This window comes from Anser anser, assembly GCF_964211835.1.
Source record: "Anser anser genome assembly, chromosome: 5".
NCBI classification, from domain to species: domain Eukaryota; kingdom Metazoa; phylum Chordata; class Aves; order Anseriformes; family Anatidae; genus Anser; species Anser anser.
Window position 1 is genome coordinate 43,328,967 of NC_139725.1, and position 23,929 is coordinate 43,352,895.

Consider the following 23,929-nt stretch of genomic DNA (forward strand, 5'->3'; position numbering starts at 1 on the left):
TAGATGGTCATGACGTATATAGTGAACGGTTGTCCAGCTTTCCACTGAGGTGTTCAGCAGTTGTGTGCTTCAGTCACCTATACACGTAGCAGTGCGTGTGGTAACTCACATCTTATTCAGGTACTGCAGTGGGGAGTCTGGACGAAAAATCCTCATAAATAGATTTTGTCTGTCTTGACGTGCGTTCATACTTGTAAAATAATTCAAAAAATTCTAAAAGGTAACAACTGCTTCTGAAACTGCGTATTAGAGAACAGTCTGAGTAGTGGCAATTTAGTGAATTTTGCCCTTTATTTCTTGATAATACATTCGCTCTTTGCCATGCTGTGATGGCACCCCATAATAAGAAGCCTGTATTTTTTTCTTTGATCAAGGATGAAGAGCCCAAGTGGGGAGGCTGTTAGTGAAGGTCCTTAGTGTAATATCGGTGGTGATTATTAGTTTAAGGGCTTTTGCTTACTTTTTCTTTTTTTGCATGTTCAGATGGAGGAAATCAATGGGCTACAAGTAAAACACAGCATATACTGTTATCAGCTGTGTTGTTGTAGTTGTGTGGAAATGACTCACTCTTTTGGATTTGCAGGAGCAAGACTGTTGGGTTCCAGGTCTACTGAGTGTGGAACCTCAGCCATTGATACTATTTTTTTTATTTAAACTTCAAAGCAGTCAGTCCTCTAGTTGAGGCTTATTATGGCCTCTTTATCCTTCATCCACTACAGAGCAGCAGAAGCAGCTTGTAATAAAAACAAACAGCTATTACATTATTCTGCTCATGATTCAGTATACTGAGAATGGGAGCAAACCGTCATATTTCTAGGTTTTCTTGCAGTTGTTCTAGAAATTTGGGTTACTGTTTGGTTGAGCTGTGGATCTGCAAATCCTTCCCGATAATTATAGCCTGTCCCATTTTGAAGCAGTGTTTGTATTGAGAAAATGAGAATGGATTCCAGCCTATCTTAGCCAAGTAGCTTCTTGTTCTAATAGGCTGATTTACCATGTTGGGTATATGTGGAGGTTCATGGTACCACTGGTATTGGTGGTGACCAATTCTCTTCTTTAACTGAGCTTTTCAACCTTGAAAATTGTCAAGCTTTCAGAGACTTGTTGATTTTCAATAGGAACTCTGACTAAGGGAACCGCTTAGTGGACTGGTAGCTTGGAATTCTAAATGTGGGAATCATCAGGGCAAGGATGCTAATGCTATCAAGAACCTGTATTTCAAAAGAATTTGGAGGGGACAGAACTTGCAGGAACTCAATCAATAACACCCTCGTATAAGTAATGATATATATGAGGAGTTTGCCGTGAAATCACTTGTTCTAACTTGTTTTTTTTAATCTCCTTTTCCTATTCTCTTCCTCTGTTCCCCTTTTCCTGCAATTTTATATTCCAGCGACTTTATCTGTGCACACGGATGCTGCAGAGTCAGACCTACCAGCAACAACATCCCTGAGATCCCAGAACTCTGAGTGGACAGGGAAAATACCAGCAGCTGAGAAAGCCACTATTGCTCCCTCCACTAACTTTTTTAAAATGCCGCCAGAGAAGAGCCCCGGATACAGCTAAAAGAAACCATTGCAACTGTAAAAGCTTGCAGGATTTTGGAAGTGTTTGACTCTGGTGTATGTCTTCATCAAACATCTTGTTTGGCAGTAGTGATATCTTCAGTACTGGCACGTGATGTGTGCCATCATCCAGATAGATCTGCGTGCCCCACATATCTAAACGATGTTTGTGAATCTGTGTTTAAAAAAAGGTAATCAGTGTTGGGACTGCAGTGACTTTTTAAACTGTTCTTGCTATTGCTGTATTTATTATGCATTCATCTCCTTCCCTGATGCCAGCTCCTATGTGCTGGGTTGTATACAGAATCTTTTGGATTTTCAGATCTTGATCTATATTCACCCATGGACATGTTGCTTATTTGCTGCATTTGGCATTTTCTGTGTGAAAGTACCCCCTGCCGCTCAAAGAGGCAAAAGTCCTTCCCCTGCTTTCTCCAAGGCCATTGAAGATTTCTTGACTGGGGAATTAGGGGAGGGAATGCTAACAAGATGAAACATGGAACCTGAATTCTGTAGTAGCAGAATGTTTTTAGGCAATGTGTGAATGAACTCAAACCATGTTGCTTCTAGTGAAGCAAATACAGTGCTTGTCCATTCAGAAATTGCCCCAGGCTCACTGACAGCACGATCCATTTCCTTCTTCCTTGTTCTGAATGTCTTTCATCTTGCTTTGTGTATTGCATGTTCTTTCCTAAATCTCCTACTGGATAAGGATTTGGAAGAACCACTTGGACATAAATGTGCAAGCTGGTGTCATGGAAAGGAACCTGGGCCCTCGAATATCCTTCAAGTATGGTAGAGGTTATACCAAACTTCTGTTTCTCAGTGTTTAACTTCAAAAGAGACTGTCTGCATTTCCCAGGACATTTTCCATCAAAATTACCATGTAACTGAACAACAACAACAACAAAAAACATTTAAAGTGTCACTTGTGTTCAAAGCCTTCTTGGTGCTGATCAGACCACTTCTGTCTAATGTTCTCCCTCCCTTCAAAAAAGTATTGTCTGCTCTATCTGTTGGAGGTGTCTCCACCTGCTGTTGATTGTATTTTACTCTGCAGCATACACAGAAGAGATTCTGTTCTCTTTGTAATGCTTTCACTTGGTCCTCTGTTACCTTCTCTCTTGCAAAATATACGGATAGTGATTTCTCCCCTCTTTTTCATCTATTCTTGATCGCATTACGCGTACTTTTATTGAGTTACTCTGCCTGGAGTTTATTTTGGGCTAAATTTTTAGGATATATACCTGTATAGCATGTGTCAAAGGGCCAGTGGCCTCATGGGTTCCCAAGTCCTTTAAAAATAGGATATATTTGTATGCACGCAATTACTTTTGCTTTTCTCTCTGGGTGGAGCTTCCAGACAGGACAACTGAAGCTCGTAAAATTCATTTTGAATGTGGAGGTGAAGTTAGCACTGTTTTTACTGGTTTTTGCAGTGTTTTTAGTGGTTTTACAGTGTTTGCCTCTCCCTTATAAATCAAATAGCTGAGGGACAGATTTGATTTCAAAGCTATAAGGCAGTGTTTTATATTTAATTATGTATTAATATGCTAAATGGTCATAACATATTCAAAACAAAAAATTGAACGGCTCAGTCTAAATCATGATTGACAAATACAGTTATATTACAGACACAACGGCCTGTGTCTGATCCCCTAATACCTACTTATTCTTGGGGAGAGATCCAAATTGGATTTGTATTTTGCAGCCCAAGCAAACTGTCAGATCTGCCCATGCAAATCCCCCTCAAAATATTATTTCTTTTTAGTGGTACATTTTAGAACTATTTAGAACAGGGAAAGCCTTTTTACCTTGCCAAAGGTGTACAGAGGTCAGTTTGGCTTATGGGACAAGCAGTGAAGGCTTTGTGGAATGAGGAGTGTTCCTGTTTTAAAGTAGCCCTTGGATTGTCTTATTTTGTACTTGGAGCACTTGGCTCAGTGATGCTTGAGAGGTAGTGGACAAAGTCTCAACACTTGGAGGGCCTGTGATCTAGAATTTATAAAGAGGAAGGAAACCTGAAAAGTAGTCAATTGTCTATCTTGTACTTGTGAGCACAGTGAAGGCAATGGTGGTCGCATTCTGCTGACAGCTGGCAAATAAATTTTTGGTTTAGAGTTTTGTAACCCAACTTGCAGAGAGTGGTCCCCTGAAAGAGCATTTGTGCAATTCAGTGTTTATCTCATGAAGGCTCTTCCACAACCGCTCTTGGTTTGAGTCTATTTAACAGACTCATTCCAGTTACCAAGCATTTGGTTGAAATTTTAAAATCTGATCTTCTATGTTGCCCTTTTTTAGAACAATTCTGATACAGCAAGATATATTCTAAGTATTCGTCAGAGCATTACTGTTCCTTTTGTGGTGGCAGGACAGTTTAAAACCTTTACAAGAGGTGTTAGGGAATCGACAGCCTTCATCTCCTTCTTGGGAGGAAGGACACCAGACTTCACATGATTTTTCTCTGGGGTTAGTGAAAGATAAATTATCATCAGATTTTCCTATTGAGGTCAGTAGCACTGTTCATCTGAGTAAGCCGTAAGGTTGTAAGCTTCCTAGGAGGTCCTCCTTGCCTTTAAAGGTTGAATGTACCTGTTGTGCTACTGAAGAGTAACTATAGCAGGCCTTGTCTTGATTAATCATGCTTCCGGCTATGGCAGCTTCCTGGAAGTGCTTGGAGACTTAAATTTGTAGCTTCCCTGTCTTTCCTATTTCTATGTTGGAATCCATTTGTAGGTCAGTCAGGCTCTCAACCAAATTTGATTCTCCTGACTGGCAGACAAGCTATATGAATCACATGTCATGTTTCATCTTGTTCCTCCAGGGTGTTTATCTAAATTCATCTTCATACTTCAGTAGCTTCATTCAGTTTTGAATATTTGCAGCATTCTTAAATGAATGAACTAGGTACGTTGCTTCATCTCTTTTCCTCCAAGGCAGGTTCCTTAAACCTGTCCCAGGTACAAGAATCTGCATCTACCTTGGTTGGAATTTAGGAGGATTCTGTCTGCTCAGTCTGTCAAGGTCCCTTTGGGTGGTATCACCACCCTCTATCGTATCAGCAGCTCCCCCTGTATACAGCATTTTTTCCTGTTCTCCTTGAGGGTATGCTCTGTTCTGTTCTCCACATCATTATGAAGATGCTGAACAGCATCGATCCCAGTATTGTCTTCTGAGGCATGCTTCTCATAACTTGCCGCCATGTACACTTCAAACCACTGTTCATTATTCTTTGAGCCTGACAGTTCAGCCAGTGTCTTGCTGACCTTTCTTACTGAGCTGCGTCCAGTCCATAGCTCCCCAACTTGGCTGTGAGGATGCTTTAAGAGACTGCAACAAGAGGCTTGCTAAGGTCCACGTAAGCAGCATCTACTGCCTTCCGCTCATTCACAGAGCTTGTCATTTCATCCTAGAAGGCAGTCAGATTAATAGGTATGATTTTCCCTCGTTAAATATGGCTGCCTCTTCCTAGTCACCTTCTTGTCCTTTGGATACTTGGAAATGGCTTCCAGAACTTGCTCCAGAAACTTACGAGGGACTGAGGTAAGGTTCACTCGTCTGTCATTCCCCAGGTGGTCCTCAATGCCTTTTTAGAAAGAGGCACGATATACTGCCCTTTTGCCCTGTCACATCATGCGATTTCTGCAGGTTTTCAAAGATTATGGAGACCAGCTCATAATGACATTCTTATGCAAAAAGAATTTTGCGTATGTGTGGCAAGAAGGTGCACATTTAGTGGAAGAGAAAGAGCTGGGAGGAACACATTTAAGTAGTTGTTCTTTGCATGTTTCTAGTAGTTCCAATGAGCTCTAGTGAGGCTTAAGTTCCAGTTTAGTAGGTACTGGAGAGGTGCAAATTAAAAGAATGGATTTACGATTTTAAGATAAGGTGCAGTAAAGAGTGAAGAAGGCAGCAAAACAGTAGTTGGAGAGAAACTCAGAGGCTGGGAGTAGTGCTACCGAATGATAGATTAGCTTCATGATTGTGCTGTGCAGAGGTGTGTCTTGCTAGCATTCCTGAATAATGACATTGAGATGGTTAGTGCTGTCCTTCAAATTGCAGAAGCTCATGCTGTTACTTTGTGGATGTTGTGGACAGCTGCTCAGTGGGCAGAGGATGAGAAGGGAAATAGGTGGAAGGGCAACAATGAGAGTGGTTTTGTGTCTTTTTTTTTTTAACACTGTAATCCCCCTCTGCACTGAAGAAAGAACATGCTGCAGAAACCAGTGTATGTGCCTGGAAACTGAAAAGAAATTAGGTAAAGTGGATAAGAACTTTGTTGTCTTCAGGAACAGTTTGTTAACCAGAAAAATTTCAGTGAAACAAAAGCGAAGGCTGCTACCAGTCATTTGTTCAGAAAATGCACTTCAGTAGGAGTATTGGTTATAGTAGTAATACTATTTTAGGAGAATATCAAAGGAGGGCAAAATTCTGCTCTCACTGTGATACTGCTTTCTGTTCCAGTTTGTGTTTGCATTGGAGACATCCTGCTTTTGTACCTTAAAATGCAGTAAAGTTTCTTAGAGTATAAAACATAAGGGGCTACTTGCTTTACAGAAGGCAAGACAAGATTCTTAGGCCATTAATTTTTACTCACTACAAGGACAGAACTTGGCATAGAGAGAGAATGTAGCCTCTTAACTATACCAAAGCATCTCATTGTTTAAGGAAGTAAACTGACTCACAGGCATGTGAGACTGAACTGTCACCAGTTCCTGGAGCCCTCAATCAGGTAACATACAGACTTGTGTTGTGGAGACATAGGGAACCCTCAATGTACATCACAATTTTAATGCAGGTAAAATTCCTTCCCAAGTGCAGACCTGGCTGTTAGTGTGACTTCAGTGTGTTGAGAAGAGTGTGCCAACTGGCATACCCAGAAAGAGAATTCTTGCACCAACTCAAAGAATTGGTAGGAGTAGAAAATGGACCGGAACAGCTTCTTTTATATCAAAGAAAGATGCAAAATATATATATCTGCAGAAGATAATTGGAAAAAGTATTGCTGACCCCTGCATGTGTGACCCAGTGTATTCATTGTCTTAAAGCAGAGCTGTCAGTATTATGAGGATGATCAGGGTTTTGCAAAGCTGTCCTCTTTTCCTTGTAACCTCTGAAGGAATGGGATGAACAGCATAAGGAAGGCTGCACTGGGTCAGGCTGAAGGTTTGTCTACCTTGGCTTGTATTCTGTCTCACAGTGGCCAGGTTTGGATGTCTAGGGGGTACCTGAGAACAAAGGAATTAGATAGTGAGACCTCCCTTTTACATTCTCTTAGCCACAGTGCCAAGTAACAAAAAAGACTTAAACTTTCTTCAAGGCTGGAGAAAGCTTTTGTGAACCTTTTAGCAATGGTATCCTGCAACTGGATTTAATTATATTTTTAGAATGATAAGTAATCTGACTTCAGAAGCTTCAAGTAAGGAGTAACTCATCTTCCTTGGTAGTCATTTTTATTATTAATTGCCTTCCCTATAAGGAAATTGCATCTTCTCTTGGAATAGTTCTTTTCCTAGATATCATCATCCTGACACTGTTTCTTGCTATGCTTTTTTTCCAGCAAGCTTGAGAAGTCCTATTCTTCCTTTACAACTGGGCTTCTTTGCCTTGTATAACTAGCTATACACAGTCAACGAGTACTTGTAATCCATTAACACATGTAAGTCATTATTCATAAGCTTCAAACTATAAAACTTGTCATTCAGCCTTTTAATTCCATTCCTGCATGAAAGTACCCAGTATTCCACATTCATCTGCATTCAGTTCTAGTGTCTGCACACAGTATTCTTTACAGAAGCAGGAAAACTTGCTTGCCTGTTGCTATTCAGCCTTCATATATTCATATAACCAAACATCATGTTAATCCTTGCTGCTCAAACACTGCCGTAGCACTACCATAACGCTGGTATGGAGGCAGCAGACTCAATCTAAAGTTCTTATAGCTGCTTTTCTATGCACAGACTCCTAGAAATAAGAATAATCTTTTTTATTATTATTATTATTCTGAAATGCGCCATGTTTCTTTAGCTGTATTACAGTGCAATTTTGGACTAACAGATTTTATAATTCAGAATACTTAAGAGCTTAGTCTCTTTGGTTTTATCAGAAGAGGATCAGAGATGGCTTGCCTGTATAGTAGAAAGTCCCCTATGGAAGTGGAAATACCAGGAAATAAAGCATTTCACATCTTGAGCAGATGGGCGTAAAAATAAGCTGGAAGCCAAAGTCAAATGAATTCAAGGTAGAAACAGGGTGTGAGGTTTGAACGGTGAGGACAAATTAACCATGGAACAAAGCACTGTGGAAACTGTAGGTTCTTTGTATCTTCAGGCTTTGGTTTGAAGACAGCAGCAGCTTCCTGGAAAGAGTGTTATAGCCAAATATAAACCACTGAGATAAATACAGAGGCATCTAAAAGTCAATGAATGGTCAATTTTATAGGATTTTCCAGTCAATTTTACTGTCTCCATGAAACAAGAGTTGCTTCTGGTTTAGAATGTTGGAGAAGAAGTCTGGCTTTTTTTCTACATTGTAAAGATCTGTTGAAAAATGGGAAGTCTTTTGTCAAACAGAGAGAAAAACCATGGTGGTGAAAGTTCTGTGGTGTTACCAAAAATTGTCTTGAAATTTGCATGGGAAGGTGCAAAGGTGAGAAAAAATTACCTCTGCCATCTGAAATGATGCATCTTTTCTGCGTGCTTGTTGATTTCTGAGTAGTACAATGACATACAATTGTGCAATCCTGAGACGCATGATCACTCAGTGGAAGATGCTCCTTGGTGAGGACTTCCTCGTTCTTGCTGTACTGGCTGCTGTTTCAGGGTGGCATTCACCATGTTCATGCTTAGCTTCAGCGACTGTCTCAGTTCTTTCATTCAGCTGTGTGAACATTGCACTGGAATTGGAGACAAGTGAGGAAGAGCATTGGTGGGCTTATTACCCTGATAGGATAGTTGCCAAAAAAAAAAAAAGCAATATCTTTCTTACCTACTCTAGCAATATGGCTGCCTCTTTTCTGTGGCATTAAAAGAAGATGCTTCTCAATAGGAGTGTCTCTGTGGTGGCCTTTAGCTTTCACTATCACACCAAAAGAGCAAGATGGGAGGTTTCTCCCTGTGGAAGAGTTGTGCTGCACTCATCTGAGAGGAGATGCTGTGACTGGAGGAAGCGCTTTTCTGGTAGTCTATGCTCTAACATTAGGGAGCAGTGACCTTGTGGAGTGCAGCTTTAAAATGCATCATGCTATCTTTGTTCTAAAATAAATGTGAAATATAGTGAAGGAATAGTGCCACATTCGAATTGTTGCTTAGATCTTTAAGGTCCCTTCCAACCTAACCCATTTTATGAATCAAACCCCAAGTCCTGGACGTAGTGTTAATGTCTCATGCCAGCACCTCTTGTTGTCCAGCATGGTGTGTGAGTGCCATGAGCTGAGACTGGTCTGGCCTGACTTGAGCCCCTAGGCACTGCTGAAGCCTTCAAGTTTTCTTTCAAGTCTGATGACACCAGACAGTTAGCCAAAGCCATCAGTTTCAGTCTAGCTTCCTTCGGTCCCAGACAGCTTACCTAGAGTGAGTTCACAAACAGGTCTACTGCTCAAAACCTTTAAAGAGCCACATTGTACATGTCACAAATGTTGTAAGTGGTCATAAGATTTAACTGTTTAATAGACTCTGGATTCTTAGGACTCTGTTTTGGGGGTAACATGTAAATAAGATTCTTGCTTGTATTATTTTGTCTTAAACATGTATTCTCTGAACAAGGGTCTTTCAGAATCTCTGTTCTGATTATAAAAACTGGAAATAAATCAATTTATGAAAGAATTGTTGTATCTGATACAAAGCAAACAGTTGAAAGTGGGAAAAGAGAAGGTACAGTGACATCCAAGTAGATTTACAGAACTTCGATGTCCATAATTTGCATGCTTCCTTGACAGTTTTCTTAAATATAAGCTGTTAGCTGAGGGTCTGTAGGAAGCTACTATGCTTTTTTCCTTTGAATTGCAAACTCAAGTCAAGGATTTGAGGTAACTCACTTATGTCCTTTTTTTTTTTTTGCAATGATTTTGTTTCCCAGTTTGTTATGATGTCATCTCTAGGCAATTGTGATGCTCCCTGTTTGGAGTTTGAAAAGATTCCAGAGTTTCTTAAGTAGTCTCTCACTTCCAAGTCACCACTTCAGATCTACCCAGTCCCAAAAAGGGTTTCATTTAAATGAGTAGGTCAGTTCCAATTGATATTTTAATGGACATCCATTCATTTTGCCAACACTAACATCCTTTTAAGATTGATTAGCCTCACTCTTTTTCTTTTTTTTTTTTAAACTATGGTAGCAGTGGCTTCAAAGATCAAATGAGCAGTGGACTTTGAATTTTCTCTTGCATGTATTTTTGTCCCCAAATTGATAGCTATACGTACTTGTGGAAGTAGGGCTCCTTCTACATTAACTGTTCCCATGAATATATTGTGAAAAATTAGAACCCAAGCTGATTGAATGCTTTTAAACAAAGATCAAGATCTTTTGGAAACTGCTTCAAGTTGTCAATATTATGTGTGTCTTTTTTATTTGTTTTGTTTTCCAATTTTTAAAAATGGTATTTTTTTCTCTCTAATCTGCAAGCCACACCTCTGGGAACTGGGAAGTGTTTCTGGTCAAATGTGCTGATTTTTGTTGGGAGGAAGGTGAGAAGAGCTCTTAAGAACAGATTGTCTTACAGGATGTGCCCCAATTTGACAAATATGGTGAGCTGTGGGTAACAGTCAAAAAGAGTCAGATGTATTCCACCTACCCACATTTTTTCTTTGTAATGAAGCATTTCATTTGATAATTGGGATGTCTTTTTTTTTTTTAAGCTGATTTTTTTTTTTTTCCACATACCCTTAGTTTTACATGCAAGTTTGAAGAGTGGATGGTAACTTCAGTAGGCGGGCTGGCTGTGTGGTCCCATCCAAGCGTTGGTTTTTATCTTCTACTGGTGTTTTTCAGACCATGTTTGTTTTATCATTTTCCAGCTCAGAGAATCACCTGAAACTACAAATAAATACAGGTAGACTTACTATGTGCTCATGGAGGATTTCACACAGCTAAATAAATGGTAGTTCAAATCTGGGAGTATAAAATTTGTTCTCTACCAAAGTAAACTAATTTTTCAGTAACAGCAGTTACTTAATTTTTTAATGAAAAGTTGTATAAAGTAGTATATAGAGTTTCAAAAGGCTAAGGGACATTCATTTCATTCAGTACTATTGGAGAGTAACAGGGACATATCTAAAGATGAGAACAAGAGCAGACTTAGGCATACTTTAGTCAGGAGGTGCTGCCATTAGGAAGATGAAACACATGGATTTTGCAGAACACCTTTAAAATTGCAATGTATTGGAAGAGCTCTACTTGGAGAACTCTCCCTGAAAGGTTCACCAACCTTGCCTTAGGAGTCTTCCTCATCCTGCTTCACCACATACTTTGCAAATGTGTGGATTTCCCCTTCGTTCCCCCTTTCCCTGGGGAAACACACATTGCTGTTTTGAGAAAGCCAGAGGTGAAGATGCTCTTGATGCCGGGCGTTGTGTGGTGAGTGAAAGAAATCCTGTGATTTCTTTCCTGTCTTTCCAGTGTCACCACAAAAGTTGCCTATAGAAATCAGCAGCAAGGTGAGCTTTCATGTGCTTTTTCTCCCTTGCTGGTCCTCTTGGATTCCCGTGGGATGATGTAGGGCTGTCATGGCCATGCACTCAACCAGCGCAGGGACTGCCATGGGGCTACCCTGGGGCTGGTGGCATTTCCCATCCTCCTGACCACATCACTGGGGATGCTGCATGACTGCAAGACACACGCTTCCTGGGTTTCCATTCATTTAGACATTTAAGCAAAGCACATTATTTAACAAAAGAAAGAAAGAAAAAGTGGAAATCTCATGCTTCCATGATGAACCAGGCTCCAATTCCATCGATCCTTGTTAGTCTCTTCGGGGTGCCTCCTGCTTGTAGTAGCTTAAAATGTTAATGGGTTTATTTATGTGCTAGGAATTTGGGTACGATTGTCACCCTTATTTTATAGATGAATGCAGAATGACTGAAACAAAAAATAGGGATTCTCTCTGATTTTGGGGGGGCCCAAGATGAGGTACCAAGGAATGGGCAATTTGGAATGGCTTACTTTGTAACCTTTTGTAGATTCAAATCAATTTCCTACGGCAGCTGTGAGTGCTCAGAGCTTCTGGAAATCCAGCCACAACGTACCAACGAGGTGAGGATCACTGTGCTCCTCGTTGGAGTCTCTCTCTTGCTTCTCAGGCATCAGAGAGGTGGCAGGCAGGCATCTCTCCAGGGCTGGTGGTCAATTGTTTTCATCACAAGAACTTTGTTTTGACAGTTTCAGTCTTTGTTCTTTCTGTCTTTAGCGGCAGATAGTCAGACCCAATCTCCTTCAGTTCTCAGACTTCTCAGACCTCGCCTCCCTAGAGGTGTGCATTCTGTGCTCTGTATGAGGCTGGAGTTCATAGAAAATAAACTGTGTGCTCGTTTGATTTGATGTTATGGCAATGCATATGTGCAGAGGGATGAATTAGGATGGCAGTTCATTTCTTCACTTTTGAGTATTTGTATCTGTAACCAGATATGTGTACATACATATATAAAATTATGCATACATAAATGTGTGTGTGTATATATATACATATATTTATTATACATATATAAAATTTATTTTTAAGCTAGGGATTTTTGGTATGTATTCACTTTGTGTTGGAGCTTTCTTACAGGATATAATAGCTTCCCAAAATATGTTTTCTCTCTGTAAATATCTATGATTCCTAGTTTTGAAATGAATTGGAAAGGAAAGGACAGCCCAAGTGCGTGGTTTCATAGAAGATCTACTTTGAAATAGGTTGTCCACTATGACTTGAAGAAGAGCAATAGGTAGGTGAAAACTTGGTCTTGAGCAGTTGCACTGCATATACTTTTACCTGAACACCACAGGACGATATGACTGTTGACATGTCTTGCACTGACACTTCAAGTGTTGCCTTCTGATTCTCATCCCCAAACTCTAAAGCAATGACTATACAGTGCAAAAACCAGCTGTTTTTTAACAAATGGTAGGCTGCCTGTCAGTGCCCAGTTTAGTAGAGAGTTAAAATATGGGAAGTCTTTGTTCATATTTCTGCCATAAGGTCAGAGACCATCTTTGGAACCACAATCAATTATCTGACTGAGCTGTATCAGAAAACGAAGGGGAAAAGTATTAAGAAAAGCAGCATTAACTTTTGCCTCTCCTGCGTTTTGTTCTGTTCTCTACTTTGATTCTCAGGTTTAAGTCTTGTAGAGAAATTAATAACTTTTTCATTTTTTCCCCTTTTCTTTAAAAACAAGCAAACAAAAACCCCTCCTGCAAGTTTTTGTAGGATTCTTAAAGGGGTCTTACAAAAAAGATGGGGAAGGACTCTATGCTTGGGTAGATAATGACAAGACAAGGGGGAATGGTCTTAAACTAAAAGAGGATTTAGATTAGACACTATGAGGAAATTCTTCACTGTAAGGGTGGTGAGGCACTGGAACAGGTTGCTGAGAGAAGCTGTGGATGCCCTATTCCTGGAGGAGTTCAAGGCCAGGCTGGATGGGGCCTTGGCCAACCTGATCCAGTGGGTGGAATCCCTGCCCATGGCAGGGGGATTGGAGTTAGATGATCTTCATAGTCCCTTCCAACCCAAGCCATTCTATGATTCTTGTTTCAGATGTGGTTCACAGGCTCTGTTCACAGATGAACACCCAATTCCTGATGTAAGCAGATGCCTTTAACCTGAAAAATCAGAAATGTCTCAATTTCCTTGAATTTCCACAAATACCACCTTGAGATGGGACAGGTAGCTGCGCTTGTGGTATCCTGATTCATGCAATAAAGCATTGTGGACCACATCATCCCTTGCTCACACACTGCACCTTTACACCTGTGCTAAATGGGTACTTTCTGAGCAAAGTGCATGTTTTGCTCTTCAGAGGCATAAGAGATGACACGTAGTGTTGCTGTACACCTTATGCTCTCTCCGCTACTCCTTGTGTGTAAAGAGATGACTGTGCACTGCCGTGTGACTCAGATGCAGCTCTGCTGAAACCCACAAATTGATTTTGGGTAAGCTACATCACACCTGTATGTATACTTAAATGTAACTGTGGTACTTGTTCATGGGAAGGACTCAAATTCTTGTCACAAAAAGCTGGGAACTGAAAACACCATACCTGGTGTATTCAGAATGTGAGTTCTCTGTCATTCTGCGAGCACCTTGAGTGTTTGCGGTATGGATGAGTACAACTTCTACTGCTTGTCACTGAACTGCTGCTGGTAATTGGAAATTGGAATACAGTGTTCCCTGGAGAGCTTGTCTGTCATGGAGCTCAAGAGGTTAATATGTAGTTATGTGATGATACTATAATTTTATATGCATCTGCAGATATGGGTAATAGACATTAAAGTGGGCATTTACATCCTTATTATGGGTCAGTACTTGATGTCATAATAAAAAAGTCACATCAGAAAAGTATGGGATAAAAATCTGATTATGCCCCTTTTGGAGTGTAAATGGCTTTAAAATTCAAATTGTCACCTGATGGGAGGATCAGGAAAGAGTCAGAACAAGGGCAAAGGGGTGAAGCTGTGAGACACAAGGGGCAGGATAAGGAAGAAAAAGAGAGGCCGGACTAGGCCTTTGCTTGTGCAGTTTATATCCATATGAATACTATATCCTATTACTTAGGTTTAATGAGATGACATGAAGAGCCTAAGCTTGAATGAAAGGTGGACTTTGCAATGTGGTGTGAAGGTCAGTAGACCCCAGATCTTCTGTCTTTCCACAGAGTGCAAATCTGGTCAGCGCTGGTGAGCCTGAAATCTCATGTGGGTTAATGCAGGGTGTTCGTTTGAAAAACATCATCAAAACTAGTAAAAGAGTTCCTAAGGCAAGGCAAAAGCTGAAACTCTCTCTTGGTGCTGTCCTCAATAACTCCACCAGTAACTATGCAACTACTGGCCCAGAGCCTGAGGAGAGGGATGGATACTGAGGGGGACTGAGAGAGAGAAGAGGTTAAAATCAACCTAGAAGAGCAGTGAGGACTACAGCAGTGTGTAGCATGTGTAGGACTGAATAGGCAGGTGGATAGATTGGGATGGTGAGTTCAGCTGCAGTGCACTCAGAGGGTTTCCAACATCTTGAATGTCTGTGGGAGCTGAAACCCTACAGCATACAGAAACTTGGAAGGGTGCTGACCTTCCATTTTGCTGCTACTTTCTTATTCTGCAAAGTCTTCGCAGTTGGCTGTACTTTTAGGGACATTATATTCTTCATTGAAAATACAGGGTGCAAATGCCATGGGGTGAGGTAAGCAGTTCATCGCATCTGAACAGGGAAGCCGCCTCCTTCCATTTCCACCCCATCGTCTTCCTGTGCCTGGCTGTGATATCCTTGAACTCCTTGGACACCTCTGAGTTGCATTAACCCCCTACCAGGAGACTAACTAAAAGGGAACAAAAATTCAAACAACAAGACCAACAAAAACAAAAACTTGTTTTCTCCTGGTTTAATCAGTTGATCTGGCTCAACTGATGTGTGTGAGGAGTGCCAGAGGCAATACAAGGCATGAGGGCAGGACTGGGGCTTGGAAGGTGGGCGGGCTCTGGGGGAAAGGCCTGGGAAAGAAGAGTGTGAAGGAGGGAGACTCACCCAACTGGCAGCACTAAGCTTCTAACTTTGGTGCAGTCACTCACAGACTTGTGCCCACTACCCCGTGTTCTCAAGGGATTCAGCAGCTCATGGCAACTCCACACAGCCTAAGGCTGCAAGAGGTGCTTTGTGGGGGCTGTAAAGTCACATGGAACTGCCTCGCCAGGAACTGTGCTCCTCTTCGGGTGTTCCGTATGGGTTTTTGCACCATAAAAAGGTAAGATGGGACATTTCCTGTGAGACAACTGCATATGCTGCCTAAAAAAGGGATTATGGCTGAAGGGGGATTGTCTGTTTTAGAGAATCCAAAGTGGCCTTGAGGTGGATCGCTTCCTGAGGGGTGATTTGTTTATCTGCATGGAGTAGTGGGCGATGGGACAAAACGATGAAAACCTCTTGGCATCTCTCTGATCTAAGAAGGCGTGTGATGAGAACAGCCTTTCTGGTGAACAAGAATGTTACTAAAGAAGCGTACTGTCCTCTGCAGCCGCTTTCAGTAGAGGCTCTGAGATGTTGCGGCCTACAAACAGCGTGCTCCGCAGTGTCCTGGGAGGGGTTGTACAGCAATCTTCTCAAGAAAACCAGAGGGTCAGGAAAGTTAGAACTTCACAAGTACTGCAGAGTGAATCTGCAGCAGGCCCCAAAAGCTTTTGAAGTTGCCTAAGGGCCTTGTATTTCTGTGTCCTTGCACTGGTGGGACACGAGGAAGGCTCCAAGGGGCTGTCCAGTGGATCGGTCAGACACCGAGCAGGCTGGTGGCAGCTGCTGAGCAGGGTCTATTCAGCAACGAGCAGGTCCTGGATTGTGGTCATGTCGCTTGGCTCAGATGGCTTCTGGCTGCCGAGAGAACAGGGATGGAGAACTCCATCCCCCTGTTTGCAATTAGTGTTCGTTATTAAATGCCGACGGTGTGTTCCCTCTTCTCATGTATCTGGTCTTTGTTTGTGCGCTGGGTGTTGGCACAGGCTCCTGTGCTGTAATGTCTTGCATTAGCTGCTGTTGAAAGAAGTCCAAGGAGCAGTGTGAGCAGCTTTGAGGAGGACAGGAGGGTGGCTTGGCACAGAAGAGCAGGAGCAATTCTGAGGGAAGAACGAAAATGATTTTATTTAAGTGGGAGGCTGGCAAGGAGCAAACAGCAATGTGTCCATGCACATCTCTGGTCTCAAATGTGATGCCAAACTGTTTGATGGGAATAAGGAGCCAGCTAGAGGGTGTAATCAGAGGTGAGCTAGCCATGGAAATGGTTTGGAGGATTCTTTTAGCAGAGATGGTATCTTTGGGTGGATAGGTGGTGTTCAAGGTAGGAAGTGTGGGACCTAGAGGAGGAGACTACAGTTGCTGGAGATGATCATGGGGTAGAGAGACATACATCAATGATAAGAGAACTCAATCTGTATGTGGAGGAGGAGGAGATAAAAAGCAAAGAGAAGAATGGAAAAACATGAACATAACCTCTAGATCCCTTGCTGGTTTGGGTAATAGTATAGTAGGTGTGAAGGACAAGAGAATGACTTCTGTCCCTCCCGTGGGGGAGAGAAGATTGATTCCATTGAGCAGGGGTTGTGTACACAGCACCTAGAAGGTCTGAAGGGCAACATCTGGGCTAAATACTAAGGCACGTGCAATGGCTGCAATGCTGCAGCAGTGTGTGGGACGCTGAGCAGTTGGCCCTTTTGGAAGTCAGGTCTTCCCCTTGTCTGTAGAGAGAACTTGAAGTATGGATCAGGAGATGGTGCGCCAGGATGCGTGCAGTTTGGTTGTGAGAAGGCAGCATCTTGAGAGCAATTTGCCACCTGCAGCCCATCTGCTCAGAATGGCTGTGAGGATCTGAAGTAAAAATAAAGGGAGTCAATTGTTCTTTCTCAAAGGCCTGGATACCACCTCTGCAGCTTCTCTTCCTCACCTGTCCTTTCTTCAATAAAGAAGTGAAATATTAACTGGGAATAATTAATGCAGCTTCCTGGAGTGTTGCTTGAGTAAAGGACTTGGTATGTTCCTTGATGCAGTGGGAGTGGACAGGGAAGGGTGTCACGAGGCCAGGTTTGTCTCTGTTGGATGCTCTCAGTCACTGTTCGCCTGTGGCCTGACCGGTCACAGGCTGCCTGTGCCTGTCCAAGCCACATTCCCAGGACACAAGTGGCTTCAGGGGTTCAGGGGCTGCACCAGCTAGGGCTTTGATGTTCTCTGGTCTCCAGGAGAAGAGTGGGATGAGCAGGATTCTCAGGTATTTGTTCATCGCTGGGGTCTGCTGTGTGTGACTGCGTCTCTGTGCGTTGCCATTTCATCCTGTCAATAATCTGGTGGAGCTTCTGCAAGCATTTCTCCAGGAATCTTTAACAGCACAAATGGCTGCTGCTAGTTATTTTAGGTATTTTGGATACGTAGCTCTGGTAATCCAGAGCTTGCTTGTTGGAGCAAATTGAGGTCATCACCACCAGAAAGATGCTCTGCTCCGGTCACTGCTCATCTAGCCCACTGGGAGTGAGCATCTTTATCTTTTCCCATCTCTTGCTTAGTCTTTCCTGGTCTTCCCATCCCTCCGATGTTGCTGTGACACTGCTCCTCTCCTACAGCCCACGTTCAGGTGTGGCTGCTTAAAAGCAATCACTGTCAACATTTGTCATTAATCTGTTTCCATTTTTATTTATAAAAGAAAGAGAGAGAGAGAGAACGGAACAGCAGCAGTAGCAGGGCAATTGCAGATGAATAATGAAAGGATTCATCACAGCCATACCAGGATATATATATTTTTTGCAGCCAAGCGAGACGGATTCCCATCACAGCTCGGGGACTCGTTCCACACAACCACTCATCTTTCATGCTGGGGGGAAGGGAAAGGTGGAGACAGTATCATTATGGATGTAACGGGGCTCTGAAGTGACTGGTCAAGGTTGCTGCTTCAGTCACAAGGAAGCTGCTTACAGGAATTTTCTCTCCACCATGTATTGCTGCCTGGTGAGGCGGCTGCCTCCTACAGCAGGCTGCCACTTGAGAAAGGGAGGGAGGCTTAAGGCTGGTTGACGGGGAAGCTTGCTAAGTGCTCACTAAAAAAGGACAAGATGGCCAGTGAGGAAATAACAGGAGTGAGAAACTTGTCTCTGAATGAGGGACACGCTGATCATTCTTTTGCACCTTTGTGTCTCTTGAGCCCTCCCTCACGTTCACAGTCATATCAACAACCAGCTTTCAGCTTGCCCTGTCCCCCAGCTTTACAAATCCATCCCTGGTGAGCACAGACAGTTTTTCTTCTTGTCCACTTTTAGTAAATGGGGTGGAGGAAAGCTAGTCACATGGACAATGCTGAAATACTCGGAATCCTGAGGGCGAGAAGAGGAATAACTACCTTTTAAAATAAGGAAGGGGAAAAAAAAGGCCCCGAACAGGCCTGGTTTATTTAGATGTGCATTCAAATCCCAGAAGATCTTTGTATCCTCCTGCCTGCTATATTCCCAGGGCAGCCAGGCCATGCTCATCCTCTGAGGGTGCTGCTGATGCTTCAGCACGGGTTGAGCTCTGCACCCCTGGGTGCGCCCAGCTGTGGTGCTGGTGTCCCTCAGCAGTGCAAGAGGGACCCCGGCGCCCCAGCCCCTGTGTGCTCGTGGGGAGGTGGTCCAGGGCAATGCTGTTGTCATCCAAGGCAGGGGTGGGCTGTGCTGAGTAATTGTCAGGGATGCAAATGCAGTTACCCTGTCTGCTCCTAGATTTTTGGAAAGAACCTGAGATTTGACCGTATATCTTTGTCTAGGGAAGGCCTAAAGCAGGCTGGTTCACTGGGCAGAATGTTCTCATTTTCACATGCTGCAATGACCTGTTTTGCTGGTTAGCATTTCCACTTCAGTTGTGAGAGCACATCAGCCCAAAAAAAGGTACAAAAGAGCTTATCCCAAAGGATTGTGTATTTGTCAGGCCTCTTGGCGTCCTGGAGTGCTTCATGCACCTCTGGCAAGGCAGCAGCATGAGGGCATTCCTGCATTAAATCCTTCCTCCTGTTAATTGAAGAATAAGTGTCACTGGAGGTGATCCAGTTGGATGGAAGGGTGCAGTAAAACGCCACAGCTCAAGTGATCTTTAACAGGGGAAGACAAGCCGATACATTCCTTTGTTGGGTCCTTAGGGCTGTCACGTTGACAAAGGGAAAAAGAGCTCTGATCTTTTCTATTCCAGACCCTTCTTTTAGTTCTCTCTTCTTTCCTGTATAAAATCCCAGCCTTGCCAGCAGTAGAGGGATCAGGGTAGAGGGATATGTTTCTTAAGCTGTCCCTCCATTTCCCTCTTGTGCTCAGGGGACGCAACACAATATTCAGAAGCTTAGGCTTGGTTCATGTTTTCTACCATTCCCCTTCCAACATAAATCTCCCTTTGGGAAACTATTTGGTCCATTTCCTCATATCCTGGCACAGTATTATGACAGATCATTATGAATTGGTTTTTATTCAGTTTGGCTACACTAAATGGTCTGGAGTCCTGAAGGCCTGAAGAGAAATGACTACCATTTAAAAAGAAAAAAAGAAAAAAAAAGAAAAAAAAAAAGGAAAAAGCCCCAAGCACGCCTGGTCAATTAAGATGTGCATTCACATGCAAAAAGATCTTCATATTTTCCTATCTGCCATATCCATTTAGACATCCTACTAGATATAAATTCCCATCCTGATAAGGATCCTTGGTCACTCAGCTCTGAGACAGGTTTTCTGTTGAATAGGGAAACCATCATATGGGCAGTACCATAGAAAGGTGCTTGCTTATTCCAAAAAAGAAAGGTTGCTTCAACCATGATAGGTCTCATCCTTGAACAACATTAGTTGATTTGTACAGTGTGTGATTAATAGCTTCTTACCTGTCTTCTGGAGGATCTTGCTTTTATGTGCTCATAGAATCAGGTCATTAAAAGAGGTTTTACATCTGTCGAGGCAAGGTGTTGTTAATACTAATGGTTAACTCCTGGTCTTGCTTGCATGTAGCCATGTGTTTGGTCATTGGAGAAAAAAAAAATTAAAAAAAAATCAGATTACTTGCAGCCGTACTGTACGTGTACATAACAGGGTTGAATGCACAGGTGAGAAGACTTGGGCAGTTCTGAAAATGCTGTGCACTTTCTTTTATTTGTGGTGTTATGGATTCTAAATAGAAAGCTAGCTTTGTCACAGCCTGGGAGATTACCTTGCTTCTTACTTGTTCTTTCTATGTAGATATAAATTGATGTGTAATAAATATATAGTATCATGTCTGTGGAGCATAAAGTTCCCTTCTGACTCCAAACACCTTAGCTGTTGGTTTAAGAGGTCTCTTCCCTTCTTTGTCAGGGATGTCAAGTCACCTTTGTCTTGGTGATACTTTGACTGAATTCTATTGTTTCAAGTGATGGTTTTTCGTGACTCCACGTAAGTGACAAGTTTGGGGTCTTCATTATTTGGCCTCCATGTCCGTTCTGTCTAGCCCCATTCTCTTCCTCCCAAATGCTCCCAGCCAAACCAGGAGTTACTCAGAGTATTTTTCTGTGATTTTATAGATGTGGCTGTTTGTGCTATGTTCCATTGTAGGTCATGGTTTCTGGGCCCTGCCATGTACCCCCACACTAGTAAAGGCTGTAGAACCACTCTACAAATTAAATATTAAAGAGGAAGACCAGTTTGCTATCACAGGGTATCACTGAGATATTTCATGTTTAAATAATAAAGCTAAATTTTCTTTAGCCTTGAACAGCCTGTAAAATAGTGCAAGCAAGAAAATCACAGTTCTTGCTGAAGGCTGGTAACGCAGCATACAGACTTTTACTGGAGCTGTCTCCTTCCAGCCATGTAAGCTCTTCGCAGTTGGAAATATTTAACACCCTATTAGTTTCTGATGTGTTCTTTAATATATTGGCGATCTCAGTGTTCTCTAAGGGGCCTCAAATTATGAGGATATAACCAGGTGCAGGTTTGCATAACCTGTTTTGAAGTGCTTCACTCTATCTGATGTGTACTTGGGTTATTTTGAAGTTTTCATGGTGAGCATGCAGAGAAATCTGCATGGTGTCCAGTGAGTGGTGGCTGAAGAGCTTTAAACTCCTTCACCAAGGATAATGTGAAGATCAGTCACTGGGTGGCCTCCTGGAAAAGTTGTGCTTATATTTGGGAGGTGTAAGGAGTGTTTTTTTAGCAAAGCAATCCATCAACAAAGGTGATACCCTGAGCGATCGCTGTAGCCTGGTAGGTCATTGTAAACTCCCTTTCTATAGTACTGTAGTCCCTAGAAGGTTCTGTTCAATACTGAAGTCTAGCTGACCCTGATGCTTTACAGGCCTTGAATAGGAGCATTTATTGTCCAGAGATTGTACTGTCCAAGCAGAGACAAGGTGTAGGCCACAGTTAATAAAAGAGAGGGTGACAATTGATCTGTGATGACATCAGTGTGAAATAAAAATGCAAAAAAAGAGAGATTGGTGAATTCTTGACAGGTTCTTAGTTTTCAGAAACTGAGCCAGGGCATCCCAAGATACCAGCTAAGGCACACTGAAAGGTAACAGGAAAGATGGGTGTCTGAAGGCATGTATAGGCAAGAAGAGGAACCAAGATATTAAGTAGATGTGTTTGGAATAGAGATCTCTTTGGGGAGCACAGCCCACATTTTGGAGATATTATCAGGGAAATATGATTTGGATTGAAAGCTGAGTGAAGTTTTGCTCTTTATATCACCTTACTTCGTTATCCACTGTGTGGATTTTTTTCATCCCAAAAGCCAGACTGCTGCAATGACTGCATGCGTGCATCTAGTTCTCTGTGTGCCATACCAAAGCAGTGGGAGCCAGCTGGAGAGCGGTGTCTGCCTGTCCCCAAGCTTCCTCCCTTTTGCTCTTTGCTCCTGTGAAAGAGGCATAATAGGAGACCCACGCTCAGTATAGATGCACTTATGAATTGAGGCCTCAGCTGGGGAGATGCTTTCCTGGTGACAGTGGCATGGTGGTAAGTCGTGTCCTGCTTTCTGCAGTCCCCATGCTTCGTGCTCTCAAGCTGTGCTTTCAGTGGGAGGATCCATTTCTCTAACAGCAATCTAGGAGGCCAAACTATTACCTCTGGGAATAGTACTTCCTGGGCTAACGCTACCAAGTGGAGGCAGTTCCGCAGTGTCTTTTCTGGATGGCTCAGCCCCCCTGGGCTGCTTGCCCAGGGTTTCTCTCTGCTGACTCCTTCCCATGTCTGATGGGATGAGTGCAAACAAGATACTCCCTTGCTGATTCCTGCAGCAATTAGAAGAATTGGTGAGTTTTAATGATTTCAGTCAGTTTGTACTGTACAGTTTTGGTTAAAGGACTGAAGGCAGTGGTGACGTCAGGGGCATGGAGCTGTTTAATCTTAATTTTCATAGGTCTAAAATGTTGCAAAATGATGATGGAGTTGGTTCAGCTGATATTGACTGAATAGCCATGGTGGCCAGCAGGCTCAGCAAAGCGAGGGCAGGGACTCTGGGTTCTATCTGAAGAAGCATTTGGACTCGAGGAGCCTCTTAGGGACTGCAGGTTGGGTGCATGGGCCAGGTCCTCCACAAAGTCACTGTCCTATGGTTTGTGCAAGAGCTTATGTCCCAGGTGCAGAACCAGCTATTGCAGTCATTACAAAACAAAAAGCAAAACAACAACAAAAAAACACAACTCTTTATAATACATTCAACCTGAATACATAACATCAAAGCAATATTAGTACCCTAATTTGCAAGGTTGGAGGAGAGGCCAAAATGCAGTTAGTTGCCCCCAGTTCCTGTTAAAGGAAGTTACCCATCATTACCCCTTCCCTCTTGTCAGTTGCTGGGGTATCGAGGATGATTCAGTGGCGGGGTTCTGGATGTCTCATCAGAAGCCAAGGCACGGTTGTGATAGTGAGACTGGAATCACCTGAGGACAAGACAAAGACCTGTTCAAAGGTGCCTGTGCTGTATCCCTTTCAAGGATAGGTAGAGTTAAAACCAACCCTTTGTATTCGGAATTGTTATGGGGTCCTGAATTTGCCCTGAAATTTCAGGGAACAAAGGTTTCTCCTACAGGCTCAGCTGAGTCTTACCAGATAGCCCAGCTCTCGGAAATAAGGCTGGTCTTGTGCTGGTCTGTGCCCAGAACCAGGGGCTGTAATGGGTATGAGTTACCTGTCAGTCCCTGTATTTACACGTGCCCCTTAGGAGAGTGGTGAGGGGAGGAGGAGAGCTGGGCTGCCTAGCTGACCTTGCATCTGTTTTTTTCCCGTTGTTTTTTGTTGTTGTTTTGTTTTTATTCTCTTTGCACGTGCTTCTAATTGATCTTGAAAAGCAGGGGCAGTTAAAGAAGACGTTAAGGTGAAATGAAGCCGTAACTGTGCCTGGAGACTTTTATTAAGTGTGGCAAAGTCCTCCGAGCTGCGTAGAAATTGTTTATTGATTTCGGTATGGCTGGGTGCTCCGGAGTAATCGCCCACAGAACCGCTCGAGAGGGAGCAGAAAGGGGAGTGCTTCGCCAGGTCCCTGCTGCCTCCTGCCTCTGGCTGCGCTGGAGGTCTCCTCTTTAACCTGTAAATGAGCAGCCACAGCTGGTTGACTCTCATCGTGGCTGGCTCCTGCAGCCCAGCGCTGGGCTCTGCCCTCCTGCATGAGAAACACCCAGTGAAGGGATGTCTGCGGGAGGAGGTGACTTCGGAGCGTGCATCACATA

The 23,929-nt window shown here is 42.9% G+C and overlaps 1 protein-coding gene and 1 long non-coding RNA gene across 14 annotated transcripts in view; one reads left to right on the forward strand and one right to left on the reverse strand.

Moving 5' to 3' along the window:
• The window catches only part of GPATCH2L (G-patch domain containing 2 like), a 39,662-nt gene extending 30,277 nt beyond the window's left edge, over window positions 1–9,385 (forward strand). For all 11 annotated transcript variants that reach the window (XM_083837421.1, XM_083837422.1, XM_083837420.1 and 8 more), the window contains one exon: window positions 1,394–9,385. In XM_083837421.1, the coding sequence (XP_083693547.1) occupies window positions 1,394–1,566 (173 nt within the window). In that variant the 3' untranslated portion in view covers window positions 1,567–9,385. The remainder of the gene's footprint in view (window positions 1–1,393) is intronic.
• On the reverse strand, window positions 7,623–23,929 carry LOC310900089. 3 transcript variants are annotated; one of them, XR_014584828.1, is made up of 2 exons: window positions 23,596–23,929; window positions 7,623–23,143 (listed from the first exon to the last, which is right to left on the reverse strand). It is a non-coding gene; the product is annotated as an uncharacterized lncRNA (long non-coding RNA). The 3 variants fall into 3 exon arrangements; XR_014584829.1 differs by having other exon boundaries at window positions 23,392–23,929; XR_014584830.1 differs by having other exon boundaries at window positions 23,310–23,929.